Source organism: Onychostruthus taczanowskii, unplaced genomic scaffold (genome assembly GCF_017590055.1).
Source record: "Onychostruthus taczanowskii isolate IOZ18803 unplaced genomic scaffold, ASM1759005v1 scaffold172, whole genome shotgun sequence".
In the NCBI taxonomy this organism is placed as follows: domain Eukaryota; kingdom Metazoa; phylum Chordata; class Aves; order Passeriformes; family Passeridae; genus Onychostruthus; species Onychostruthus taczanowskii.
Window position 1 is genome coordinate 347,920 of NW_024498929.1, and position 18,265 is coordinate 366,184.

An 18,265-nucleotide genomic window follows, 5' to 3' on the forward strand; every position below is an offset into this window, starting at 1 on the left:
ACAGTTTCTGTGAGTGGGGAAGAGTTGAATTAATCCCTGGGTTACTGTCACACTGTTTTGACAGTCACTGCTCAATAGACTCTGGCGGGTTAAAGGAGTTAATTTGGGGATCTCCTCCTGCCATCAGAATATGCCTCTCCTCATGCCATCTGTGTGACAGAACACTCACACAGATCCTCAATGCTCCCCAGCAGCAGTTTGCTCACTAAAAGAAAGTATTCCGGATGTTTTTCCTTCTGTGCAAAAAATGAATCCATTTTCTTTCAGCACAAGGCACAGGTCAGTGTCCCAGCTAATGCCTTGTCCTCAGTGGTAGCCCAGCAGCAGAAGCAACAGAATGATAAATCCTGACTACAATTCTTCTGGTTTTTTTTTTTTTCTCATTGTTTCTTCTTTATGGTATTTGTTTATTTGTTTGTTTTTTAATTCTGAGTCTGTAATTCTCCTAAAGCTTAGCACAGACCTCTGCATGGGAGTGTGAGGAAGGATTTGGGAGCTTCATGGCTAAGCTTCAGCAGCTGCTGAAATGACCAAAGGGCACCGAGAAAGAGTCCCACATCACACAGAGAGCAGAACCTAGTCTGTTTTTAAAGGATGACATTTCCTTTTACATGCCATGGCCAGCAGCATTTTGACACTGCCAGAATGAGAAAGTTAAGGTGGCTGAAAGCAAAATGTTAAATTCATCATGAAGTTGTAAAGGGGATTGATCTGTGTGCTCTTGTTCTGGGCAGACCTCAGCAGTGGACTGACCAGCATGGGGGAAAAAACGGGGTTTTAAAGCAACCCTTTCAGTCTGGCCACCTGAATATGAGACAAAAGAACAGTATATTTCCCTTTCTAATCAAATTTCAATGTCAATATCCCCTTTTTGAAGGCTGCTTTGCAGGTGCTGCTCAGAGGACTTGGGCTCGGGGTGTGTTCCTTGTCTATGGCTTTCCTATAAACCCCACACCTTTCTGCTGAGGCTGTGCTCGCTCTGCACCACTTTTCCTAAGAATAACCTGCAGTCTTCCTGATAATAATTATTTTAAAATTCAAAGCAGTTGGAAGTGGAGCCATTGGGCACTGCACAGATCAGATATTAAAAACCTCCCAGCAATATGTTCTGTGTATCTGTCTGCAGATGCAAAATGAACTTCACGGGGGTGTTTTGTGCAGATGAATGTGAAAGGCATTGTGGTTACTGCACAGTCTGAGTAATGGGAATCCTGTTGGAAAATTAAAGTACCAGCCTATTAACAAGGCAGTAAAATGCACTCTTCCACCTGCAGAAATCATCCCTGTCTGCACTCTGCAGAGAGCAACGGCTGGGATTAAATACAACACATTAGGAGGCTAGTGAGAAACACAGGGAAGGAAAACAAAAGTAAGACTGATCAATCCTACAGAGGCTTAATAGGACCCTAGTTACCACGGAGTTCTGGATTCACTTTGTAATGCCGATTTTAAAAACTCAGTCAAAGCTGAGACCACAGAGAGCAGTAATCCACCCAGAGCCTTTGGGTTCATTAGTCTGGGGATGAGCGGTGCTGCTCCTCAGAAAAGCTTGGCGCATACAGAAAGGGTCGGGAGGATACCTGCTCCTGCTGCTGCTCCAGGGGGAAGGAGCGCCGGGATGCCGGGCTCCCATCAGCAAAGGGAGGGTATTTAAATGACAATTGCAGCAGCAAGGCCTGCCCAGCACGGCTGCCGTTCGAAAGGACAGCATGCGCTGCCCTGGCTGCGCCCACTGACCGGGCAGCGGCACCAATTAACAGGAGTTTAATTGACCTCGGAATGGTAGATGAACAAAAATGAAGCACCTCAGAGAAGGAGAATGTTGGGCTATGAGTCTGGCATGGTCTGGGATCTCAGCTGTGTGCAGCCCAGCCCACAGGACGAGGTGGCACACACGGGACCCAAAATTCCCACCCGCGCTGAGCACAGGGGCTCGCTGCAGAACCAGTCACACACTTTATTCAGCTTGGGGAAGGAAAGGGGCTTAAAGCTTTGTTTCCCCCTGCTGCCATCACTTGATTTTATATATAAATAATCTATTCATGTATATTTGCACGGAACAATTGTTGTGGGGTTTTTTTGCAAAGCCAAATACTTCCACTTAAAGGCTAGTTGTGTTCCTTTGTGTTACACATAATTATTCCAGCTGTGGATTTTAAAATATGTTTCCACTTACCCCAAATGTCTGTTGTGATGGTGGGAAGAACGAAGATCTCTTCTTTCTTTCCAAGCCATTTATCTCCCTTATTCTTGTGGTAATTATCTCCTTTCTTCTCCACACAATATTTGAAAAGATTCCTTCCAAAGAAAAGAAGAAGATTGAGGCCTGTGCTATATTTGAGAAATGTCCGCTCATTTCATGAGGGAAAAATAACTAAACCACAAAGAAATCTTAAAAAAACTCTTTGTTTCCTCCAGCATGCTCATGGTTCTTTTGTGACTAAAGTATATGGTGTTTAAAATGAGATCTGTTTTTTTTGTAAGGTCAGGGACAACTGAGAAAAGGTAAGTTTTGTGACGCGAGGCCACCAAAACATGGCGAAGGCGCCTGTGGGGAATTTCGGAAACACTCATAAACATCTTTAGTTGAGCCAAAGTTAAATGATAGTCAATGGGAGATGAATTAGGGAAAAAACCCTGAAGTGTGCAGTCACCTGTTGTGTCCAGGGAGTTATTCCAGCTGGATCTTCTGAGGCCGAGCTTCGGCCTCACCTGAGGGCTCCGTGAGGGCCCGGGCCCAGCTCTGGCCTCACCTGAGGGCTCCGCGAGGGCCCAAGTTGAGCTTTGCCCTCAGCTGAGGGCTCCGTGAGGGCCCGGGCTGAGCTTTGCCCTCACCTGAGGGCTCCGTGAGGGCCCGGGCTGAGCTTTGCCCTCACCTGAGGGCTCCGTGAGGGCCCGGGCTGAGCTTTGCCCTCACCTGAGGGTTCTGTGAGGGCCCAAGTTGAGCTTTGCCCTCACCTGAGGGTTCTGTGAGGGCCCAAGTTGAGCTTTGCCCTCACCTGAGGTCTTCGTGAGGGCCCAAGTTGAGCTTTGCCCTCACCTGAGGGCTCCGTGAGGGCCCAGGCTGAGCTTCGGCCGGGCTCTCCTGTGGGAAGCGTTTAATGCCATCCCCTCTCCCCACAGTGTCTGTCTTTCAACGCCATCATGGAGGAGTTGGGAATTTCCCTCAAGCACCAGAAGAAGCTGAAGAAGAGGTCAAGGACGAAGGGGAAATCGTCCTTCCCGAGCATCCTGACCTGCCAGCAGCGGCGCACGCTGAGGAAGGAGACCATGGCGTGAGCGGGCAGCAGGACAGAGCCGGCCCGCCTGGGGGACGCAAATTCCCTCTCCTCAGAGGCTCCCTGTGGTTTCTTTTTTTAATCTAGAGGTACAGCAGCTGAAATGCTCGCCTAGACTGATGTACTACCGATCCTCCGGGAGGTGTCTGGCTCTTCCTCTGGGCTGGATTTCTCTGCTCACCTGATCTGCATCTCTGTCCCCTCCCCGTGCATCGCTGTATGTGCTTTCTAAATAAATAAATAAACAACTGACAGGGTTCTTTTTTCCAAGAATCTGGGAGTGAAACTTTTCTTTTCCTTGACTGCAGTGACCTTCTCCCTGTATGCCAACAAGTCCCATTTCCCTGCCTTTTTCCCTGCACGGCAGCAGGGAAGTCTGGTTGGAGATTAGAAAAGCCAAAGTCCTCTTTGGGATGGTAGGACAAGGGGGAATGAACTTCCCACTGCCAGAGGGCAGGGATGGATGGGATATTGGGAAGGAATTCCTCCCTGTGAGGGTGGGGAGGCCCTGGCACAGAGTCCCTGGAAATGTCCAGGGCATGGAGCTGCCTGCTCTTCTTCCTTCCAAGAAAGCAGCATCTTCTGAGAAGGCAACACCTTAGATGTCCAGAGGAAGGAAAGTGGGCTGCCTAACAAGCAGACAGGCAGAAATAGTGCTACCAAGGTTCTCCTAAAGCACAAGCCCTGTGCAGGTCAGCAGTTCCTGCTCTCCTAATTGCCAGAGCAGTCATTTTTAACGGGCTACCCACTCCAAGTGAAAAGGGAGGCTTGGCCCCTGAAGGAGTGATGTGTTTAGCAGTTCATGTCTCTAATCACAAGGGCTCCTCACAGCCTGCCCCTCTGCAACAACAGCAGAATTCAGGGGCTCTGCCGCTTCGGAAGCACAAGGACCGGGTTCAGACCTGTTTGGCACAGGCTCCTCTTGTCACGGGGTGTCACCACAGGCAGTCCCCAGCCAGGACAGCTTTCTGTCAGACACACTTGTTTCCTGCTTCCCTTTCAGAATGAGCAGAAAATTACTTCTCTTTAAAAAATTCAACCCCGGCTTCATGATTGATTAAATAATCTTTCCCTGCTGATTAAATCACTCTGAGCATCCCTAGGGGATGCTCTGAGGCTCAAGGAAATCTTTTCCAGCATGCTGTCACTGTCCCCGCTTTTCCCAAATTATCACCTCCCTGTCTCCAGACAGAAATGCCATCCCAGCCAGAGACTGAGCCCTGCAGGGGGATCTTTGCTCTCCTCCAGACCCCAAAGTTATCTCCTCATGTCACTGCATGCCTGGAGCTCAAGAGCTGCAATGCAACCCTTTCAGCAGGCCCAAAGGTATAAAGCAAAGTATAAAGTTTATCTGACTGTGGAATTAAAGACAGCGAACTTGCCCAGCTATGGATGACTAAATTCCCTTTTCCAGTTTCTGTTCTTACCGTGCAAAGTGCCCACACCTCCAGGCCCCTGCCCAGGGCTGCACTGTGCACACAGAGCTGGTATTTCAAGGGTCAAGGCTTGCTCAGGTAGGAAGAAAAATTAACTGGGAGACCATCCCTGCCAGCAGCACTTGGTGACAGCTGGCATTATCAAAATAAAATTGCTTTAAACAAATTCCCAAGCAGCATGACCTATTTGCCACTTCATTATCTACAGGCTAAACTCAGTAAATACACGGCCTTTTGTTCTGTGCTCCTTCTATTGGTTTTAATGAGACCCAGTGCTAAGGAAGAGGCATTCAGCAGGAGGGCTGCATTAATTATTATTTGGCTTTCAGCTTTATCTCTGCACATTTCTGCAATAATTCCAATCAGAGTTTTGTCTGGCCTAATTCAGCCAAGGCAAGTGCAGGAAGTGACCTAAAGTGCTACCTGCATTTAGCTGAAGTGAACAATTCCCCGAAGTTTCCAGGAGAATCTGCATCCCATTTGCAATTGATTAAATATTATTTGGCAGGCTATTTGGGCAGTGAATTGCTGACATTTTGAAAAGAGCTATTTGATGATCTAACACAGACTTAAAACGTGGCCTTTGATTTATGCAAAATGCATAGAAAATGGGTAAAATGAGGGCCTGAACTTCCTGCATCCATCTTGGCTGATTTTTTTTCTGCTTTCCTCACCTCCCAAGTTCTCTGTGGAGAGATCTGGGGAGATTTTTCAGGTACAAGTTTGAGCATCATCCATTCTGCAGAGCTATTTCAAAATGTTAATAAATGATGATGCTGATCCAGAGCCAAAGCAGCAGCAAGACATACCAGTCTTAATGTTAATAGATGATCAATGTTTATTCAGCTCAGGCAGTGTAGGTGTTTGCTTTAATAAATGGCTGCACTTCTTAAACAAACACTTCTTGTTTGTTTAGGAAATCCAACAGCACCTTGAGAGTTAAGGGTTGTAAAGGGGATTTCCCTATCAAATGACCTTCTAGTGCTATTGGAAATAGCACAATAATTATATATATATATATACATATATATATACACACACACACATACAGGACCTCTTCTGCTCTTTCTAGACATATTCCAATGTCTTATACAAGGAAGCCAGAAAATTGAACTGGAAGGAGTCCTGAGAGGTCCCTGAGTTCCCCCACACAAAAACAGAGATGTAGATATCCCTGTAAGGGCTTTTTTTTAGGATATTGAGGTGATAAAGAACTTGTAACTATTTTTTGTTGCTGTTGCCCAGGTCAATAGCAGATTGAGAGGGGAAGAAATAGGGTCTGGTCAGAAATCTAATTCCATACACTAAGGCAAGGCCCTGGGAACAGAGGAGACAAATTATCCTCAGTCTGCAACATATGGACACAACTGTCTCTGCTGTCCAAATTAGTAATTTCAGATTTAATTTTGATTGCAAAGCATACCCCAGCTTCACGGTCCTTAAACTGCTGCAGGCCAAACTTTGGGGGTCACAAGCCAAAAAGAGAGGCTGCTGCTTGAGCTGGCTTTGAAAAAGGTGCTCTTCACAACCAATAAAAATAAATGTGCCCACAGGAACAATAGCTTGTACAGATTCTCTACTGTTGTAAATCACAAGTGCACTTTTCCTCTCCAGGTTCAAAACATGCAGATTGCCAGCAAGTAACCATAACAAACAAACAAGGATTAAAAAAAAAAAAACAAAACAAAAAACGAGAATGCTGTTGTAAAAAGCACAATTAGAACTGCACATTCCCTTTAAATTAATAATGAAAATATTTTAAAATCATCAGAAAAGGAGATTCTAAAAGAATTTTTCTTTCTTACAGATGCAGTAGTGGTTAAAAGGACCTGAGTATTCCCAGCTAAAAGGCTTCCCACCAGAGCATATTCCCGACATTTATCAGGCCATAAACAAACACCCACTGAAGAGCAGCACGCTATCCTTAATTAAACAACAACAGTTGGATGGGGGAGGGAGCGGGAGGAGGAAATAATAGTAATTAGTTTAACCGGGGAAACATGAACAGCCTTTGAATGCAGCCACAAATGCCAGCAGTGCCTCAGGAGCACAAGCTCTGAACTTAATGCTCCAGGCACCCGAGCGCTGGGCAGGACTGGGCACAGGGGCACTTGCTGGATCAGGCCCCTGCTGTTGCTGTGTTTTTGCTGTACCTGTGATTTTAACAGAGGATAAAATGAATTTATCCTCATCAGACAATCATGGAATGGTTCGGCTTGGAAGGGATCCTGGAAGGGATCACCCAGTGCCCCTCTGCCAGGGCAGGGACACCTTCCACTGTCCCAGGCTGCTCCAAGCCCAGCCTGGCCTTGGGCACTGCCAGGGATCCAGGGGCAGCCACAGCCGCTCTGGGAAATCAGCATATTTTCTTTTTTCTCACAAAAAATAAAATATTGTTTAAGTTTTGCTCCTGCCAGCGTATCTGGCCCCCAGTTTGCCCAGGAAAGAGCAATATTCAATAAGCAGGACTTTGAATTGATGCTGGTATTTTTTGGTCTCTGGCACTCAAAGGACTGTAACAATAAAGTAGGGAGCAGGAGCAGCGTGGTGGGAGCTGTTCAAAATGCAGATATTGGGTTGGGCTGGGGAAAGGATTCATGGGCCTGAGGGCCTGCTGCACTGCGGAGAACCAGCTCAGGGCTGGAGCTGCTGGGCAACCATTCCAGTAATTCCAGAGGATGGGAAGCTTCACTCTAATATGGTTTTAAGAGTAAAAATACACTGGTAATAACTACACTAAGCAGCCATTAATAATGGCCACACTAAATAACTGTTAATAATTACTACACTAATAACCACTAATAGTAACTGCACTGGTAAAGGAGGATAATAAAATCCAATAAAGAACAAAAGTTTCAATTTTCCTTTAAAAAGAACTCCCCATAATTTAACATATAAATTTGATGTTCTGGATAAGACATTTGCACAGGGATCTGGGAAAGTTAAAAAGCCGGTTCAAAAAGCTTGGAATTGTGTGTTTAACTCTTACAAAAAGTTCTAAGGCTTGAGATGCAAATTTGGAAATGGCTCACTTGGCACAGTGTCTTACAAGGGGGAGTAACTTCAAGTGAAAGCTTTAATTAGCTCAGCATTTAGCAAAGTTATTAAGTTATCTTTTGTGGAAAAAGCCCTGGAAAGCACAATCTTAATGTAGCTGAGAGATGCCAATTCCATAAATAAAAAATGGGAAGGACAGGATTTATTATCCTGAAAAGCAGGGGAACATTTACTCTAATGCATTACAGCAGGAGCTTTAAATAACAACTGTGGCAGTTTGCAGGATGTGTTTTCAGAGCAGTTCCTTGCTTCAGCAGATCCCTGGATGGAACCTGGATAGAACTGGCTCCAGAGAGGTGTGAACACCAGTTCTGGACTTCCAGGGCTCATTTTCAGGTACCTGGAGGTGAATAACCACAGTGGCCTCATCCCACTCCGGTGTCTCCCTTTTTCCCAGGTCTTTGGGATCCACCCAGCCAGAGATGAGAAGGAAGGGGAATGTATTTATTTTTTGGGATGTGTTTATTCCTTGGGCTGTGTTCATTCCTTTAGCCCATGATGTGGGTGCCTAAGGGCATTTTCTAGGGTCTGGCAGTGCACCGAGCAGGGCAGCACAAAGGAGGCTCGCCGTGGGCCCCAGGCTGTCTGGGGCAGGGCTGGAATTCCAGGAAAGTCCCCGGGATCCAGGTGGGATGAACTCTGCAGACAAGACAATAGCTGAGTTTATGGGAGCACAGAGATGCAGCGGGGAATAAATCACATTGTTGAGGGAAGGACATCAAATCAGGGTAGGGAAGCTTTGCACTAATCCTGTGTTGTAATGACAGTTTAGAAATTGGGAACTTTGATGAGTTCAGAGATTGACTTAAAGCTCTTTAATTTGGCTTCCTGGTATTTAATCTCTTAACTTTGCGTTCTTAATGAAAACTCTTTGCGGATCTTTAATCTTGTGTGTGCAGACTGGAGATTAGAGGCCCTGAGCTGCCTCTGGCACACAGCTGGAGCTCCCCTTCGCCTTCTCCTGCCCCCAGAGGCATTCCAGGCCTGGGGAAAGGTCTGGGGAGAGAAAGGAAAGCCCCTAAATATCCTCTGGCAGAGAACAACTGGAACACTTCTCCCTCTTCAGCGAAGAGTTAAAATCCATCAGAGCCCCCGGGTGTGTTTCTTTTAAAACATTCCACAATTCATTTTAAACTCCCTCCACTTTCCATGGTAGTCCTGGAAACACTTTATTTACCCCATTGTTACTGCTGGCTATCCTGGTTTATCTGTTCCTGAATTATTCAAATTACTTAAATGGAGGCAGAGTCAATGGAAAAGTGATTTCCTGAAGTTCAGTCGGAGTTTTGAACTGTTTTCAACTTAGTTTGCTGCCAGTGAGCCAGAATTAAACTTTTCTTAATCTGGATTGTTTCCTTACAGAGCACACACAGCTGGACAGAGCAGCAAAAGTCATCTGGGGGTTCATTTGGAGGAGCAGGGAAAGGTCAGAAGGAAAAAGACATTTGCCATACAGACCAGCAAATAAACACAGGAAAAAATTGCCCAGTGAATAAAAAGAATGTTTCCAGTGTGGCTTCTGACACCCTGATTTTTGTGCAGTGCCTTTGCAACACAAATGTTACTCACAGAACACAAGGATTAAGATGAGATCTTCCTCCCTCCCTCGAGGAAGATTAGGAAACTTTTAAGAAACATCCCTTAAACTGGAATGATTTAAAACCTGTGTGAAGTCATTTTAAAAACCGTGGGGAGTAACGACCAATGTTACACCACTTCTCCATGTTTTTCTCCAAATTGCATGAATAGCACACAGAAATTTTTTAAGGGATGAAAACCAGCAGCAGGATATCAGCAAAAAGGGCAAGACCTCTCTTGAGTCTTGCACAACATGGTTCTCATATATATATATATATATATATATATATATATATATATAATAAATTATGTTCTAGTGAACAGGAGAGTCCTGAATCCTGCTACACAGCCCTGCTGCACGTTGGTTTCTGATGTGAGAACAGAACCCAAGAGTTGGTTTTTTTGGGGCAGGATCTTCCACAGGATCTCCAGCTCCCACCAGGGCCACCTGCAGAAGGTGGCTGTGAATCACAATTCAGCTCCAGGAGATCACATTTCTCCCCGAGGTGTTTTCCCTGGAAGCTGCAACACCCAAATATCTCAAACTGCAGCTCCCTGGGAGGACAAACCCGAAGTGCCACCGATGCTCTGGTCCCTGGCACAGCAGGGTTTTGATGGACAGACACCCGAATTTGTGACCCTGCGAGCAAAACCCCAGCCGTGGGCATGGAGTCCTGGAATCCCCGAATCCCTGAGGCTGGAAAAGACCCCTGAGCCCCAGCTGTGCCCCATGCCCACCCTGGCCCAGCACCGAGTGCCACGTCCAGCCCTTCCTGGAGCACTCCAGGGACAAAGAGCTGGGAGCCTGGGAATTCCCGGCAGCGGCAGCACTGAGCCTTCCCCTCCTGCCCCGGTTTATTTTTCCCCATGAAGAGCTCCACAGTAATCCAGCGGGCAAAGACCATTTCTGGGATCACAAACGTGATGCTCAGAGCAGGAGAAAAGCAGGATGAGTGTGCTGCTGCCTTGTTTCGCGCCTTGGTTCCACCGGGTTTCGGGCTGCATCCCCACGGTTTTACAGCCTGGTGTAAAATGCACTCCCTGGGTTGAGGCAGAACTGTTTGGTTTTAGGATGAGGCAGAAATGGTTTTTTGAAGGCTTAATAAAGGATTTTTTTCAAAGCTGTTTTTGTGATTGGAATCATTCACAGGTCATTTTCCATTACTAAGAAAAAGCATGTGAAGTACTTGGAAATTTCTCAGAACTGCAAAGCAATAATCACCTTTGAGATAATGATTTTCTTTTTATGACACCAGTACCCTCTTGCTTTTAACATTTGCATTTTAATACCTCAGGAACAAAGACTTTCCCACATATTGTTCCAACAAAAAGCTGCTTCCCAGTCTAGCTTGTAATTTTTCAATCAAATTAATAACCCTTAAAGCACTTTTATTGCTGAGGGTATTTGAAGAGTTTAGTAAAAAGATAACTGCATTTTCTGTAACATTATGGGGAAAAAATTGCCACACGGATGTGAACTAACAAGTTTGGGGGTTTTTAAACTGATGGGTGACAGATAAAGGGTAAGTTCCGGCCAGCACCTGTGTGTTGCTGATTTGACAAGTATTTTATCCATGCAAGCAGATAAATATGAGCTTGGAACTTCTTCATTCTTCTCTAAATACACTCAGTTAATCTGAAACAGTGTTAGTGTGGCAGATCTCACTGCAGCTTCTCAGCAAAATAATGAGACAATTCAACACCTAAGTTATAATAATTATATTATTTATATTATACTATATTTATATTTATATATATGTATATATCTTTTTATATATATTTTATTTATATATTTATATAGACATATATCTATATATTTTATATTTATATTAATATTATTTGTATTATGTATATTTCTATATTTATATTATTATTTACATTACTAATTTATCTCCACTAACTCTTTGCAGGCAGGGTTTCATGGCCCCAGCTCGGAGCTGAAAGTGATGCTGTGTAAAAGGGGTAACAGCAAATCTTTTCTTCAGAATATGAAAACCTCTTCTCCTTTAGATATAAGCAACAGAAGCTCCTTGAACTAACAGCACATTAAATATTAGAAAGTGCTTAAACGCCTTGAGGCATCCAAATGCAGGACGCGGCACCTGGCCTTCTGTTTTGCCCCGTTTGTGTACAAACAGTTTAAATTGGTTTCCCGCTCGGTTTCCCGGGGTTTTTAAGGAAGACTTTTGGATGGCGGTGCTCTCCCGAGGAGCAGCGGGGCAGCAATTCCAGGCTCGTGCTGCCATCTGCGGTTCCGAGCTGGAAAGGGACGGGCAGGGACACCTTCCACCGGCCCGGGCTGCTCCAACCGGCCGGGAGCACTCCCAGCAATGGGGCAGCCACTTTTGCATTAAAAGAATTAAATCGTCATTTAAAACAAACAAAAAAAAAATCAATATTTTCCCTTTTTTTAATTTATTTTTTTCTTTCTTTCTTTCTTTTTTTTCTGTTAATAATGGAAAAGTCTCTTCTTGCTGTGGAAATCCTGTGATTTCCCAATTCCCGTTTCCAGATTCTGACACATCCTGGTCTTGTTTCCTTTGGTGGTGATTTGGGATTTTTCATGAACAGAGAGAACAAATTATTCGCTTTGGTTCTGATTGAAATCCCCAAAGCAGAAGACCCTTTCCTGTTGTCGTCTGCAGGCATTACAAATACAGACATTAAAAGGCAGGATCCAAGCAGGGATTCAGAAGGCAGCCCCAAAATTCATGGAAGCAAGGCAACTGATTGCCATCAGCCCCCCAATTTAAATCCTAGCTCTGCAAACAATTTCTGCACAATCCCAAACATTTGCATCCCAGCTTTCGTCTGGCACTCTGTGAGGCATCAGCAGAGCCCAGATGTGAAATCCCAGCCCTAACCCAGCTGGTTTTTCCAGCCCCGCAGGCAGAAGAGGATCAGCCCCAGCCCCACAAGCGGCCACAGGTCCCATTTCCCACGCAGGACACTGAGCTGCTCCTTTCCAATCCCAGCTGAAGCCTGGAGCCAAGAGCGGAGTTGGAATAAGCAGCAGAACCTGAGCAGTTGTGGGATCCCTAATTTTCCAGGCTGGAAGCCTGGATTTCTTCATCTGTGCACATCTCTCATCTCAGATGTGAGATTTGGCAATCTCTTCGCACCACTAAGTGCTGCTGTCATTTCCCATGAACTGCTCCCGAGTGTTCCAAGGAATACTCCTTCCTACACAGCCTCCAGAGCACTCAGCCCCCTCACCTCACCCAGCACCTGCTTGCTTTCAATAGGAATTACCCTTTGGGAAGCACTCAGGGCTGCACATCCCAGTATTTGGAGGCCAAAGCCCGGCATGTCCCGAAAGCTGAAGGAGCAGCGGGGAATCTCTCGGCCAGGAAGCGGCAGCAGCAGGCAGGACACGCTCCAGAGGCACCGGGACAAGCGCTGCCCTGCCCCGAACACCCCGCGGGCTCAGGGACACTTCCACTGTCCCAGGAGGCTCCAAGCCCTGCCCAGCCTGGGTGAGCATCCCTTGGGAGCATCCCGGAGCTGGGACACAGAGCAGCGGGACACGGTGCTCTGGGCCCCGCCTGGCCTGGGATGGAGCAGCAGCGGGAGCAGCTCGGAGCTCCGAGCAGCTCGGGACGAGGGCTTAGGAGGAGTCATTAGATGGTGCTCTTCTTCCATGGAATACCGCAGCGGGAGATTCCTGCCTCTCCCTTCCTGGGTATCCCCGTGTCCCTGCCGCTCTCCAGGCGTGTCGGGGCCCTTTGGGGTGTGTGCCTCACGCTGCCCTACAGCTGCACACTCTCCTCTTCCCCTGGGCCGCTGCCCCTGCCAAGCTCTGCCCTCCCAGCCCCAAATCCCCCCGTTCCGGGGGTCCTGGGGGATGCTCAGTGCACAGGAAGGAGCTGTGCAGCTGTAAAATATTAATAATATTTGTTTCCAGCTAATGATGCCTTCCTGCAGCCCTGCAGAGGCGGTGGAGCTGATGAGGTTTCCTCCCTCTGCAGTGGCAGCACAGCCCGGGGTCACTCGGGTGCAGAGCACGCTGGTGTGGCTGTCTCCTGCTCAGCCAAACGTTCCTGTGCTGCCAGAGCTAATAAAGGGGTTGTTTAATTATTCTGTAATGAGCTCGTGCACAGGAAGCAGATGATCCTCCCTTGGGAAACATCAGATCCCTCTGCCCAGCGTGTCCTGTGGGCTGTCCCATCCTCAGAGCCCAAGAAATGCCAGGAGGGGAAGGTCTGTGCCTTTCTCTGCCTCACCACCACCCTGAGAGGGGAAATATCCCACTCGGAGCTGGGATAGCCAGGAGTTTCTTGTGGCTTCTGGGATGGAAGGAGAGCAGGGAACTCACCAAAGGGCTCTCCCTCCATCCTTACATCCCCCTGGGCAGGACTCTGCAGCTCTCCTGCTCTCCAAGCTGCAGATCTATGAAATCCAGGTGAGAATTTGCCCTAGCAAAGCTCGCCTGTGTTTGTGCACCTGTCTGCTGTCAGAGCTGGGGTGCTCACCTGGAGAGAAGAAGGCTCCAGGGAGAGCTCAGAGCCCTGGCAGGGCCTGAAGGGGCTCCAGGAGAGCTGGAGAGGGACTGGGGACAGGGGATGGAGGGACAGGACACAGGGAATGGCTCCCACTGCCACAGGGCAGGGATGGATTTCCCTGCCTGTTTGTTAACTTCTCCAGTTCCTGTCTGGAAAAGCCACAGTGCTCAGAGCAAGAGACTGCTGGAGAGACCTTGAAAATAAATAGCCCGGGGTTAGATAAACAAAGTTTCCCTTTCCCAAATCCCAGGATTACACCAAGGCTTCAAAATGTACAGAAAACAAACCTGCAGATGAAGCAAAATGAACAAGAAAATGAACCCAAGGAAACTGCCCGGGAGGAATGGGACCCTTGCAGGGAGGAGAGAGGGGACTGGAGCCAGGGGATGAAGGGAAAGCCAAGCCCAGTTTGGACTGGGACTGGGAAAGCAGCTGGCAAAGCCCTGGCTCAGCAAACCGCACAGCTCCGTCCTTCTGGGACTGCAGCTTCGGGAAAACACAGAAATAAAAGAAACCCTACTGAAAGCGATTGCAAAAGTCGAGCGCGCTCCGGCTTTTAAAAGTGCCGGCGAAGCCCCACCTCCGGGCAGCCATCCCCACCTCCAGCGGCAGGAAAAGGAGCGAATGGCCCCGGCCGTGCTGCCAGAGGGAAGGGCTGGCTGGCTGGCGGGGGCAGCGCCGGGAGAGCCCCGGGACGGGCGGTGAGTACGGAGCGAGGACGGCTCCGCTGCCGGGAGGGCTCTGCCCAAGGTGAGCTGCTGGGAGCAGCTGGCGGAAAGCGAGGAGTGCCACCACCCCTGCTCCGTGCCAGCCTCTGCACGTGTGCTCTGTCGCTCCCTCTCTGCTGGTGCTTAGTTATTTGAGCGTCTTTTTTATCCCCAGTGAGGCAGCCCCGCTTATTTCTCCTGCTGCAGGGAATTTTCCCGTTTTCCCAGTGCTGTCCCGGATGGTTTCTCCCATGCTTTCACTTCTCCTATAAGGGCTCTTTGCAGCCCAGATGTTGGGAAGATGCCAGGCAGCGTGGGCTGACCTGTGCCTGGCTGCCAGAGGGAGCGTGGCCGAGCCAGACCTCTCCGGCAGGGAGGAGAACTGATCCTGCAGCCCCAGAGTCACGGAAGGCTCTGGGATCACTGCTGAGCTGCTCCTGCCCAGCTTTCCTTGGCTGCAGGGGTCTGGGAGCAGCAGGCTGCTGGGTTTCTGCTGGGTTTCTGCTGCCTCCTGCAAGCAGGGAGCTGCTGTGTCCCTTCCAGCCTTCGGGGTGGGTACATCCCCTGGGAGGCAGCCGTGGGAACAGCCTGTCCTCCCCGGAGCACGGATTTTAGGTTTGGGGTGAGGCTGGCCACACCTGCTGCCTCTGTCAGGTGGCAGCTGGGGTGTCCCTGCTGGGCATGGGGACAAGGGGACTGGTCTGCAGGGGTGGGGTGGGCACCTGCCCCTCCTGAGTGGGGCTGCTGCTCTGATTCCACCTCTGGAGATGGGTACCCAAGGGCAAGGATACCCCTGGAGGGCAGCTCCTGTGTCAGCAGGGAATGGCACTGCATGTCCCAAAAAACACTGGCTGCCCCTGGACCCCTGGCAGTGTTCCAGGCCAGGCTGGACACTGGGGTTTGGAGCAGCCCGGGACAGTGGGAGGTGTCCCTGCCATGGCAGGGGTGGCACTGGGTGGGCTTTAACCTCCCTGCAACCCAAACCCTCCTGTGATTGTTGAGCTGTGCAGCCCAAGCGAGGTTCTCCCCCCGCCTTGGAAGCACAGACACATCCAGAGCTCCTCCCTGCTTTGGCCAATTCCCTCAGAAAGCTCCTGAGGGGCTCCTGAGGAGCCCCTGGCCCCAAGGTGGCTGTGAGAGCCCTTTGCCTGCCAGCCCCCTGCTAGTTATTGTTGTGTGCTTGTTTTACAACACACTCTCCTTCCTCCTCGAGTCCCCTCCTGCTTTCCCAGTTTCCCAGTGTTTCCCAGCCATCCTGCTGGGCACAGGTGGCATTTCCAGGCTCTGCAATGCCTCACCCAAAGCCCCGAGCCCTGCAGGGCTGCTTGGCCTCCTCCCTTCCCTGCAGCAGCCCGGGGCTCTCTGGGGACCTTGGTCTGCTCACAGCTAGATCCCAGCCCCGGTTCCTCCGTGGCTCCTGGCTCCCAGTCTGCTCCCAGTGCTCCCCTGGGAATGCTGCTCTGTGGTGCTCTGCCCTGGACCTGCCACATGTGCCCTGGCTGGAGGTAGATTAAATATTGACTGTCTTGAGCCAGGATGTGGCTGAGTGTGGGTTTGGGGGAGCTCCATTCCCCCCTCAGCACCTGCCATTGGCACCCCAGCCTTTGGAAAGGTGATTTTCCAAGGAAGAGGAGGCTGAGTGTGGCTGAGTGTGGGTTTGGGGGAGCTCCATTCCCCCCTCAGCACCTGCCATTGGCACCCCAGCCTTTGGAAAGGTGATTTTCCAAGGAAGTGGAGGCAGCGTGGGAGGCAGAGCGGGCGGTGAGGGGAATTCCTGGCTTGAGACATGATTGGAACACCACAAGGCTCTGAGGCGCCATCCAGGGAAAACTGAGAGTGAGTGCGTGGCTGGAGAAACCCCAGGACAAGATCACGCCCAGGGATGCAGGAAAGGGCTTGCTGCTGTCAGGCAGCTCGGCTGGGCCAGCTGTGCCTCCAGCTGCAGGTCTGGGCACTCCAGAAGATAATCTCCATTTCCACTGGACTCTCTCAGTCTCTCCAAGTGTAACAGTGCAGTCCACCGGTGTTAAATAATGGAAGAAGGACACTGGGTGGTTCCCCCTGCTGCCCAAAATACCAGCGTTTCCTCCTTTTCCTGTGCCAGCTCCAGCCCCCACCAGCTGCTCTGGGCTGAGGCTTCACTCCAGCACTTGCTCCTTGTCCATCAGCACCCAGAAATGTCACCAGGTCTGTCCCACCCGCAGTGTTTCCTCTGCTGTTCACAGCCAGCTCCTCTCTTGCTGGCTAAGGAATTTTCTCACTTCTCCTAAGCTCTACTCAGTTCCCTTTCCTGGCAGCAGCATTTCTCTGCTCCTGCTCCTTCCTCCATCCATCCATCCATCCATCCATCCATCCATCCATCCATCCACCCATCCATCCATCCATCCACCCCTGCTGCTTGCAGGTGGCCAGCATCATTCCCACCTCCTGGTGAAGCAAGTTTTACTGGCCACCTCCAAAATTTGGGGATGTTCTGGTTGGTGATCCCTAGGTTAGAATGGAGGGGGTAAAGAGCTGCCCTTGGAAATAAATGTTCAGGATTGGGGTGCAGATGCTCCTCATGGAATACTTGGTGTGAGGAGCAGGTCTGTGGTCCTGGGCAGACCATGAGTGCAGATGGAGGATCTGGGTTTGTTGGGACTTTTTTTGTCCCAGATAATAAATAGCAAACAAGTTCTGGTTTGCTCCAGGAGGTCTCAGCTCCAGGGAGCTGCTGGGGTTTCCACTCAGGATGTGTTTGAGGCACAGGGCCATTGCAGAGGCTCTTGCTCCTTGTTTTGCAACAGCTTCCCCTTCAAAAAGTTCATTTTTCTCACCAGAGGTCTCTGTGTCCCTGGAGCCACTCTGGCTCTGCCCGTTTCCTCCAGCTGCTCCTTGCACTCCAAACTCTCACAGCGTTCAGGGGAACTCAGCAGAAAATCTGTGTTTTTCTCAGTTTTCACTCCTGTCCAAGCAACAGTGAAGTACAGAGGGGAAAAAACATCAGGAAGGTATTTATGGTGTGTGAACCCCAAATGGGGGAAGCTGTGGTTTGGGATCACTTCCCTTCAGGCTTCTCTTGGCAGGTGTTTGTGCATAGAGCCAAGCACTGCCTGCAGCCTGTGGAAGAGGAGATTCCTGATGGAATCAGGCTCTTCGTCCTTCCTTCAGCACTTTAACTCCCAGCCAGGGGCTGGAGCTGCTTGAGGCAGGAAGAGTTTCCCTGCCAGACACAGAGGAGGGGGTGCTAAAATAGAAGAACCCACCGAGGACACATGACAAGGCTTTCCTGCAGCACAGCCACGTCTGTCCCTCCCAGGCCAGGGGCTGGCTGTGCAGCACGTGCCTCCTTCCAGAACACAGGGGTGACTTTTGTACTCAAAATACTGCATAAAACCATGGAGGGAAGGAGCAAAGCTGGGAGATCCCGGTTTGGAGAGCAGCCCTAGGAGGAGGATTTGGGGCTGCTGGTGGCTGACAGGCTGGACATGAACCAGCCCAGAAACTCTCAACTCTGGGCTGATCCCCCAGCCTGGGCAGCAGGTGAGGGGGTGTTCTGCCCTGAGCCCAGGTGAGACCCCAGCCCTGGGGACACAGCAGCAGCACCTGGAGCTGCTGCAGAGAGCCCAGAGGAGGCCCCGGAGCTGCTGCAGGGCTGGAGCCAGGCTGGGAGAGCTGGGGGCGCTCACCTGGAGAGGAGAAGGCTCCAGGGAGAGCTCAGAGCCCTG

At 49.6% G+C, this 18,265-nt stretch overlaps 2 protein-coding genes across 5 annotated transcripts in view; both read left to right on the forward strand.

Annotated features, from left to right (window-relative positions):
* The window catches only part of GRIK1 (glutamate ionotropic receptor kainate type subunit 1), a 103,458-nt gene extending 99,930 nt beyond the window's left edge, over nt 1–3,528 (forward strand). Inside the window, exon 17 of the mRNA XM_041400129.1 lies at nt 3,124–3,528. Coding sequence (XP_041256063.1) covers nt 3,124–3,279 — 156 coding nt within the window. The 3' untranslated portion in view covers nt 3,280–3,528. The remainder of the gene's footprint in view (nt 1–3,123) is intronic.
* Nucleotides 3,529–14,412: 10,884 nt separating this feature from the next.
* The window catches only part of SLCO2B1 (solute carrier organic anion transporter family member 2B1), a 30,775-nt gene continuing 26,922 nt past the window's right edge, over nt 14,413–18,265 (forward strand). For 2 of the 4 annotated variants that reach the window (XM_041400133.1, XM_041400135.1), the window contains exon 1: nt 14,454–14,601. The gene's annotated coding sequence lies outside the window, so the exon portion shown is untranslated. Of the gene's footprint in view, nt 14,602–18,265 lie in introns of all 4 variants that reach the window. The other 2 variants (XM_041400136.1, XR_005952333.1) reach the window with 2 other exon arrangements.